The sequence below is a fragment of the Dipodomys merriami genome, unplaced genomic scaffold (genome assembly GCF_024711535.1).
Source record: "Dipodomys merriami isolate MVZ:Mamm:240054 unplaced genomic scaffold, mDipMer1.0.p SCAF_11, whole genome shotgun sequence".
In the NCBI taxonomy this organism is placed as follows: Eukaryota; Metazoa; Chordata; class Mammalia; order Rodentia; family Heteromyidae; genus Dipodomys; species Dipodomys merriami.
Genome location: NW_027202382.1, coordinates 14,416,968 through 14,426,184, shown reverse-complemented (window position 1 = coordinate 14,426,184; position 9,217 = coordinate 14,416,968). Strand labels below are relative to the sequence as shown.

General features: G+C 45.4%; 1 protein-coding gene across 2 annotated transcripts; it reads left to right on the top strand.

The window, feature by feature from the left end:
- The first annotated feature begins 206 nt into the window (after positions 1-206).
- On the top strand, positions 207-8,296 carry LOC138818197 (protein SPATA31F1-like). 2 transcript variants are annotated; one of them, XM_070009169.1, is made up of 4 exons: positions 207-377; positions 2,209-2,248; positions 3,347-3,404; positions 4,092-8,296. In XM_070009169.1, the coding sequence occupies exons 1-4, from the start codon at positions 234-236 to the stop codon at positions 8,170-8,172; spliced, it is 4,323 nt and encodes a 1,440-aa protein (XP_069865270.1). In that variant the 5' UTR covers positions 207-233; the 3' UTR covers positions 8,173-8,296. The 2 variants fall into 2 exon arrangements, with proteins under 2 accessions (XP_069865270.1, XP_069865276.1); XM_070009175.1 differs by lacking the exons at positions 207-377; positions 2,209-2,248 and adding an exon at positions 2,345-2,404.
- Positions 8,297-9,217: the final 921 nt, after the last annotated feature.

The window sequence follows — 9,217 nt, the reverse complement described above, 5'->3', positions numbered from 1 at the left end:
ATGTATAGATGCAGACTATGTAACCTTGATGCATGACCACACACCATCTACAGACTGAATCACCACTGCACTTCCCTTGGGAAACAGAAGGGCTTTGTGATGTAATCAGCGGGGCTTGATTCTGCCCTCTGTGAGGTGGACATGACAGGGTCCAGCACTCTCATTATTCATAAGGACCTTGAGCTCTTAGACAGAGGAATGGCTGGTTTCTTTATGCTAATAAGATTTAGACCATGTTGAGTGCTTCATGTGTTCTGATAGATGTTGAATATCCCTTGTATTACTATGTCTTCTTCTTCATAATTATCCTAATTATATGGCAAATGAAAAGGAGTTACTATGGAGTGAGGCTTGAACCTAAAAGAAGCTGCTGCCCGGTAAGGAAATACTCTGACCACAACTGAACTAATTTAAGACTTTGTGTCTTTGTGTACTGGTATTGGGGCTTGAATTCAAGGCCTTGAATTCTTTTATTTTTCCAGTTTCCATTGTGCTTTATAACATTTTTTCCTTTGTTTTGGGGTTTTATGTTTTTTTGTCGGTCGTGAGGCTTGAACTCAGGACCTGGGCACTGTCCTTAAGATTCTATGCTCAAGATGAGTACTCTATGACTGAGCCACAGCTCAATTCCTAGTTTTTAGGTGGTTATTGGAGGTAAGAGTCTCACAGCCTTTCCTCAATCTGAGGACTGAAGCTTCAAACCTCAGTCCTCAGATCTCAGCCTCTTGAGTAGCTAAGATTGAAGGCATGATACACTGGCACCCAGCACTTTTTATTTTATTGTTATAAAAGTGACATACAGAGGGGTTATGTTTCATAAAGGCCTTGAATTCTTGCTCATATTTTTAACTCATGACTTAAGTTTTAGTTCCAGTTAAAACTTTTTAGCATAAGTATTTAGAAAAGAATGAAAGAAAGTAATTAGAAAAGTAAGACAAGCTTTCTCGGAACATTTATTTATCAAGTTGTCTTGGCAATGTAGACTAATTGAAAAGCCAAGAACCTCTCTCTTTGGCATGGGTTTAGAACTATATATCAAAACATCCTCACAGGATGTCAAAAACCCTCCCAAATGTGAGATTTTTCAGTTTTGTAAAGCTGTGTAAGCAATAGTCTTTGGGTTGTCAAAAACACTCTTCTGGGCTGGAAAGGTGGTTTCATGGTAGAGTGCTTGCCTAGTGTGCATGATGCCCTGGTTTTAATTCCTTGGTGCCACATAAACAGAAAAAGCCAGAAGTGGCACTCTGGCTCAAGTGGTAAAGTGCTAGTCTTGAGCAAAAGAAACTCAGGGACAGTGCCCAGGTCCTGAGTTCAAGCCCCAGGACTGGCAAAAACAAAAACAAAAACAAACAAAATCTTCCAAGCTGGGTGCTGGTGGCTCATGACTGTAATCCTAGCTACTCAGGAAACTAAGATCTGAGGATCATGGTTCAAAGCCAGCATAAGCAGGAAGGCCTGTGAGACCCTTATCTCCAGAAAAGTGGGAGTGGCACTGTGGCTCAAAGTGGTAGAGCTCTAGCCTTGGGCAAAAGAGGGAAAGTGCTCAGGCCCTGAGTTCAAGCCCTACACTCAACAAACTACTTTAAAAAGCCAGAAGTGGTACTGTGGCTCAAGTAATAGAATGGTAGCCTTGAGTACAAAGAGGCTCGGACAGAACTCGGGCCCTGAGTTCAAGCCCCAGGCCCAGCAAAACAACAAACAAATAAACAAGAATCTTATGAACTTTCCTTCCTGGGCTGATTTCAAACTATGATCCTCAGATCTCAGTTTCTTGAGTTGCTAGGATTACAGCCATGAGCCACCAGCTCCCAGCAGATATTTCTTTCTCAGATAACCTTAGCTCCCTGCAGAACTTGTTATTAGAGTGGGGACAGGAGGAAAGAGAATAGAGAGTCTCAAAGTGAATCAAAGACATTCAGAGAAGAGAATGTTGGGGTATAAAAAAGATGGAGTACAGGGAATCCTCTTTAGATGCCTTTCCTGCTAGAGTTTCTCTACTTTCAGGGCTTTCCTTCACTTTCAAATAAACTTACTCTTTTTACCACCTTTTATTTAAAGGGTGGGGAAAGGCAAATAGAGTGTATAAATATGGGCAGGCACACAAAAAAAGGAAAGGGAGATGTTTATGATCTTTATCTTATTTTGGACACCAAAAATGTGAAATGGAGTTCCAGCCTCACATGCTAATACTCTTTTCCCTCTTTTTAGCATCATCGAAAGGTCAGGCAAAGGGCTAGAGCATCAAGAGGTAAAGTTCCAATCTCTCTTCTGACTCCCTTTGGGAAGGCAGGCTTCCCATAGTTCTCTGTGACCTTTGGTACTGTAACCACTAACGCTTCACAGCTCTGGATGGGAAATCAGAATGGTCAAAAATTGGAAATGTTCCAAGAATTGATGAACTTAGGTAGATGTTCTTAACTTTATCATTTACTAGTTTTATGACCCAGTGGAATTAATCTCTAGCCTTATCTAAAGATAGGTATATTATTAAAAATCCTCATTCATAGGAAATTTAGAGGTCCCTCAAAAGACTAAACATAGAAATTCACTATGACCCAGCCATACCACTATTGACATCTACAAAGATCATTACATGTCAAGATATGGCAAAGATACTGGCACATCCATGTTTACTGCTGTACTATTCACTATAGCCAAGTTAAGGAAACAGCCCAGATGCCCTACAATAGATGAGTGGATCATTGAAATGTGGTACCTATACAGAATCGAGTTTTACTCATTCATTAGAAAGAATAAAGTTATATCACTTGCAGGGAAATGGATGGACCTAGAACAAACCTTGTTAAGTGAGGTAAGCCAAGCTCAGAGAGACAAACAGTACTTTTTCTCTCATATGTGGAAACTAGATACAAAATATAACCAGACATCACCTAAACAGGACTTTAGGCATCCATACACAGTCAGATTAAAGGAGGATACCCGTAGGGGAGGAACCTGAAAATGAATGTTCAAAATACTATTTATCAAAACAAATTCCAGGAAATGGAAACATGGGAACATGGTGGGGTTTTTTTTGGTTATTGTTGTTGGTGTTCATTTGTTCTTTTGTTATTTTTCTTCATGCTCTTCAGTATACACGAGTTACCTATGTAACTGTGGGAAACTGACTTATGAAATAGTAAGCCTATCTTAATAATAACAAAAATTATATTAAAATCCTCACTCATGAAATTGGGTCAGGGACAGCATGTTGTAAGTGGTATATACAAACATGCCTTAGAGCATTGACTTATATTTTCAGTGTCCTCTCACTAAAGGCCTAAATGTTTAGCTACCTATAGAATGTCCCTGAAATATTCCTATAATGCTGTGTCTTGTTCCTCAGCTAAGAGACTTATCCAAGAAGGTGAGACGCCATGGGAGCTGCTTTCTATCATGAAAAGGTGATTTCTTACCCTTTGCAGTTTCCCAACTCCCAGCCTGGTCCATGAAGAATTCTTGGTCTGGCATGGGGCAGGGATGAGGAGAGGGATAATGCCTGGGAAGAGACATACATGAAGGGAGTCTACGTGATTGGCTGAAAGGTTGCCCAGACAGAGTGAAGTTCAGGTGTCTCAGGAGGGAAAAGCCCGTCACCCAATTCTACTCTGTGGTAGGGTCACAATAGCTCTGCAATTCAGGATTCAACTAGTGTATCATTCACAAAAGAAACAGCCAAGGAGACAAATTATCCAGCCAAGAGAATGGATTCTGAATAAAGAAGTCATCAGGGTCACCTTCTCTTTACAGCTAGCTATGCTAGGGCAGAGTCCCAAGGCTGAACTTTTCTCACATTGGCGTCTGTGATCTGACTTCAAGGAGGTCACTTCCCGGGCCTTACACTTTCAGAGGACAGTCTGCCATCTTATTCTTAAGGTTTCTAGAGAATAGGACTAGTTCTTAATATAATGGGTATAGTAGCATGAATATCGGCTACTTCTCAGAATGAGGAGCTCCTACAAGGAGCTCACTTTCCACAGTGTAGGCCTAGAGAACCTGTAGGACTGAGAATGGTGCAGTATCCCCAGCCACACTCTTCCAAGGAGGCAAGAGTCCTCTATTGTTAACAGTTGCCATGCTTCTCTTCCCAGCCAGGGCTGGCTTCCTCAAGAGAAAAGCGTGCGGAAGCTCCTGTGTGCAGATCCCCACTGCAAAATCTGCAATACTGCAGCTCTGGAGATTCGGGAGTTGTTAGAGGTTGACACCAGCCAATTCACCACAAGTGTGCCTTTTGAACAGAAGCTGAAACTTCATCCTCAGCACTCCAGAGATACTGAGCTAAGATCTGTTACCCCAAGAGTAACAGAACCTTTTGCCGAGTCAACCAAAGTAGTCGACATCCAAGAATACTGGAATGATCAACTCCTAATACAGCAGGACATTCAATTGCCAGAGATGTCTCTGGATTCAGAGATGGTGGCTTCTTCAAGGCTTGAGGAAACTGCAGTTATATTGAATGAGCAGGAGACACAGACCACCCCTAATGGTGTCCAGGGAAATTGGGATCATGACTCTTTGAATTTGCAGGTCTCTTTTCCATGCCCAAATCTAGAGATCACATGCCTGCCACATCCTATGGTTATGCAAATTATCCCCAGTGCCCATTTGCCTTTTGTCAAACCTGAAATCCTGAGGCTTCTTGAGCTGCATGTTAAAAAATGGATGCATTTTCAGAGGTGGGGACTCCCCAGACGTGTGGAGCAGTCCCTAAGGCAACTTATGCCAAGTCCACCTATGTGTTACCAGCCCGAAACTAACCAACCAGAGTCTTTTATCTTGACTAATACTCCTCAGACATGCATACATAGATTTGGGACTATTTTCCATGAGGCATGGTGTCCCTTTATGGCTGACCAACACATCCAGATCTTTTGGGTTTCTGAATGGTCTATTACTGACCCAGTACAAAGGCACCACTGCCAACATATCCCAAATCCTATGGCAATAACCTTGCCCTCTCCTACTCTTGAAGTCTTAGAGGGTCTCTGTCCACTGTCTGGTGAACAGACTAATAGCTCAAGGAGCAATCTGCAGCAGAAACACTACCAGCTGTTCTGTGGTCTCCCTTCTCTGCACAGTGAGTCTCTGGTTGCCACTTTATTAGGCCCTCAAAGTCTCGCCAAGAATATGTCTTATCCATTCGTGAAGGATCTTCATCTCTTCAAGGAGTACTCCTACCCCCCCTTGCTGACTCAGCCCTGCCTTGAGTCACCCCAGCCCTCTTCCTCACCTTGTCCAAAGGGAGAATCTCCAACTCAGCATCAAGAGCTTCCAATCACAGTCCCATTTCTGACTCTGGACGAATGTAAAACCTTGGAATGGCACCTGCTGCAGAGGCAGCTCCAGCTTCAGTGGGGCCTGCCAGCTGCCTTCCATCGATCTCAGCATGCCCAGAGCCCCATGCAGTGTGAACTGTGTAACAAAGCCCGATCTCTCAAGATTCAGAAAACTTTACGGACTGAGCAGCTCTCAATCCTCACCAGAGAACTCATCTTCTTCCCAGAGCATGCCCGCAGGCTACTAGGATTCCACCTCCAGAAACACTTGATGCACCTTCGCTGGGGCCTGCCTGAGAAGATACAGAAGTCCATCCAGTTGCTTCTTTCCTCCACTGGCCAGCAGCCCCTGTCCTTGAGCAACAAAGCCCTACCCAACATGAGCATCTCCCAGCCTGGGGCCCCAGAGGCTAAAGGAGATGGTTGTCTCTTCTCCCCCATGATTTCACAAGTGTCTGTCCCCATGCCACATTTTTTTGTCCAAGCTCAGGCAATGTTGCAAAGCCACATTGATTCCAAATGTGTGCAGATTCACCAGGGCAAGGTCCCTGATCTTGTATATAGTTCCTGGGAATGCAGAATTCCTGGAGTGCTAGCAATGGCTCCCTTCGCTGACATGCTGCAAGGGAAGCTCCTGGAGCTGCAGGCAGCAAGCGAACCTGATCTATATCACAACGTGGTGCCCTGTGAGCCAATGGCCCCTGGCCAGCAGCCAGAGGCCTTACTAGATAGTGTTATTGAACACCATAAGCTTCCCCAAGCCCAGTCTGAGGAGACCTTTGAAAAGCAGGCCTTACCAAGTGCTGCCACAGAACACCAAGAACTGCTCCCAGCCCTGTCTGAGGAAACCATTGAGAAGCAGGCCTTACCGAATTCTGCCATTGAATACCACGAACTGCCCCAAGCCCTGTCTGAAGAAAACATTGAGAAACAGGCATTACCAACTGTTGGCACAGAACACCAGGAACTGCTCCAAGCCTTGTCGGAAGAAACCATTGAGAAGCAGGCCTTACCATGTGCTGCCACCAAATTCCACGAACTGTTCCAAGCCCTACCTGAAGAAACCACTGAGAAGCAAGCGTTACCAACTGCTGCCACCAAACACCATGAACTGCCCCAAGCCCAGCCTGAAGAAACCATTGAGAAGCAGGCCTTACCAGGTGCTGCCACTGAATACCAAAAGCGTCCCCAAACTCTATCTGATGAAACCATTGAGAAACTGGAGACAACTTTACGGCATAAGTATCTGGCCTTCCTGTCAGGCCTCCCTGCTCTTTACTATGTGGCTCTCTCTAGAGTTACATCACCAGTAGACACTAACCAATCTGTTATCACAGAGATGGTGTCTAAGTCTATTAAGATCCCACAGGAGCCTCTGGTTCAGATGCTCTCCCTTGAAGCCTCAGTCAAGAGCCCTGGACCATGCTTTCAAGATGATAATAGACCTTGTGAAGTCACTGGAGAAAAGTCCCAGCCTGAACTACAGGTGGAAGCCGAAACAGAAAGGGCACCTCCCAAGAAGCAGGTACTTTCTGTCAGCCCTTGCTTACTCAATACACATATGCTTGCTAAATTAAATTTCCACCTGAAGAAAAAGGTCCTAGAGATACAACTGGGAATTCCTGAAGGTGCAAGGAAGTCCAGGAAACCAAATGTAGCGGTTCCAGAGCACAAATCCTCACAGGAGTGTCCTCAGAGTAAGAAACACCAAGGAAACACAGTGCTCCAGGAACTACCTCTAGACCCTCCTCCTGCTTCAAAGTGGCTCTGCCCCAAAGAAAAGCAGGCCACTGAGCAGGCCACTGAGCTAGAGGCAATACAGCATAACCAAAAGCACCCTGGTCTGAAAGCCGTGCCCTATGGTTCTGCCCCCTGGGTCTCCGAGATCCCTCAACCTAGTAGGGACATGACTGAGGCTCAGGTGCTTTGTGTTCAAGTTCAGACCAATGTGAGCCACCCCAGCCTGGAGAAACCCCAAAGTCCTGAGCCCCAAAGCCCTGGGAAAAGCAAGGACTTAGCCCATGTGTCCATGCTGGCAAGAAAGAGAGAGGACCACCCAGAGAAGCTCGAGGCAGCAGGAGACCCTGGAGGAGGAGATGCAGGGTTTGGGCTCTCCTCAGCTACTGAGGACAGACCCCATGCCGAAGTCCAGAGGCCAGAGGGGATCCTCCTGAACAAGATACCCCAAGGCTCATGGCGGTGGAAATACGACTTTCATCCTGTGAAGCCCTGCCAACACAGCTCCCAGAATCTCCCACAGCCAGAGTCAATTCCCAGAGGAAGAGAATCTGCTCATGACTTGCCTCACAGACTAAGCAAGCTAAATGGCATCTTCTCACCTGAAAGGACCCCCAACACCGCGCAGCCTGTGGCAGCCCACGCTCCCCAGGGCCAGCCTTTCCTGGACCAACTAATTCAGGATCAGCTTTTGCAGAGCCCAGCTTGCAAAGGTCAGGTTTTGAAGGGGCTCATGAGGCCGGCCCCTGCTCACAGGGAGACCAGACTTGCAGACACTGGCCTGAGAAGTAAGCTAAAATCTTTTCTATACCGTATGAGCCCTGAGATGAAAGGCAAAGGGCACCTGGAATCCACATCCTCTACAGCTGGCAAGGAAGCCAAACCCAGAATGGAAAATGTCCTAAGCAGCCTGGCTCATGCCCCAAGTCCCATGAAGAGAACCAAGACAAAGAAGCCAATGGAGCACCCCAAGGTCCAGCCTGATCCTACTGAGAGCCCAGTGGGCACAGCCTCCTTCTTAGCTGGTCCTCCTTCCCCAGGCAATAAGCTTCGCCTGCGCTCCAGACAAGGCTCTGCCTCAGTGCTGGGCCAACCCCTCCACTGCCCTCAACACTGCCCTCAAGTGGCTTATGCCACCCAACCAGGGAATACACCCTAGGTCCCAATTCTTGCCTCAAGAAGAAACTTTGTGCAATAACAAAGCAATTCTAGGCTCCCCAACCTCTACATCCCTTGAAGTGTACTACTGTTGTCATTTCCATTAATAAACAGGTGGGGCAGAATGACACCCCAAATACACTCTAGATCTCTATGTACAGTGTCATCTGTCTGATCCTTGCTCTGCTGCACTTTGTTAAGGGAAGGGATGAAAAAGTTTTCAAGTCTGTCCCATCTAAGGAAGGAATTTAGTCTCCATTGAAATCAATCATTTTAGTATCATAGAGTAGGATTTTGATGGGTTGTTTTTATGTTTATCAATAGCATAAATGTCAAAACTGAATGACAGAATCTCCCTTGTTTGATCCCTGTTATTGGTAATAACTAGAGAGCTCACATGAGAGGCTGCTATAATCCTGTTGATTCTGTGTCCACTGCCTGATCTACCAGAAGTGCCTTCTAGAATGTTGATCACAGTAGAAAAATGGAGGACTCCCACCTACCCAAAGAAGGTGGGAGAGGAGATAGAGGTCTGTGTACTTGGTTTGAAAACTGACATAATCTGACAAAGCACAACTAAAGATAAAAGTCAGTTTGCTTGGCACTCAAATGAACCATGAAGTCAACCCCAAGGCTCAAGTGTTTGAGGGATGTGAATGAGTCAACTGTGAACTTGGGTCCACTTGCACTTACACTGTTGAAGGGAAGTTAAGTCTTGAAGTTTATTGGGAAGAACTAAATACTAGAAGCTTTCCAGACATATTTGAGTTCCACTGTGTCTTATTGCAACACCTCTAAACCTGGAGTGGTTCTCTACTGCTCTTTCTTATACTATCCTTGCTTCTGAGATACTTTCTTGTGTTGGTGCTAGGGCTTGAATTCAGGGCTTTTTCCATTCAAGACTGGTGTTCTATCACTTGAGCCACAGTTTCACTTCTCTCAGCTACTTTCATGGGAAGTAATGATGCTGAACTCAGCCAAATCCCCTTACAGGATCTTACAATGGTAACTTCTCCTGAGAGACAGTACTCTCATCCAACAAGAAC

Bases quoted from the DNA above. Each gene is read 5' to 3' on its own strand.
- LOC138818197 (XM_070009169.1), top strand. From the start codon at position 234: ATGTTGAGTGCTTCATGTGTTCTGATAGATGTTGAATATCCCTTGTAT. The intron at 378-2,208 runs GTAAGGAAATAC...CCCTCTTTTTAG, and splicing joins CTAAAAGAAGCTGCTGCCCG to CATCATCGAAAGGTCAGGCA. The intron at 2,249-3,346 runs GTAAAGTTCCAA...CTTGTTCCTCAG, and splicing joins AAGGGCTAGAGCATCAAGAG to CTAAGAGACTTATCCAAGAA.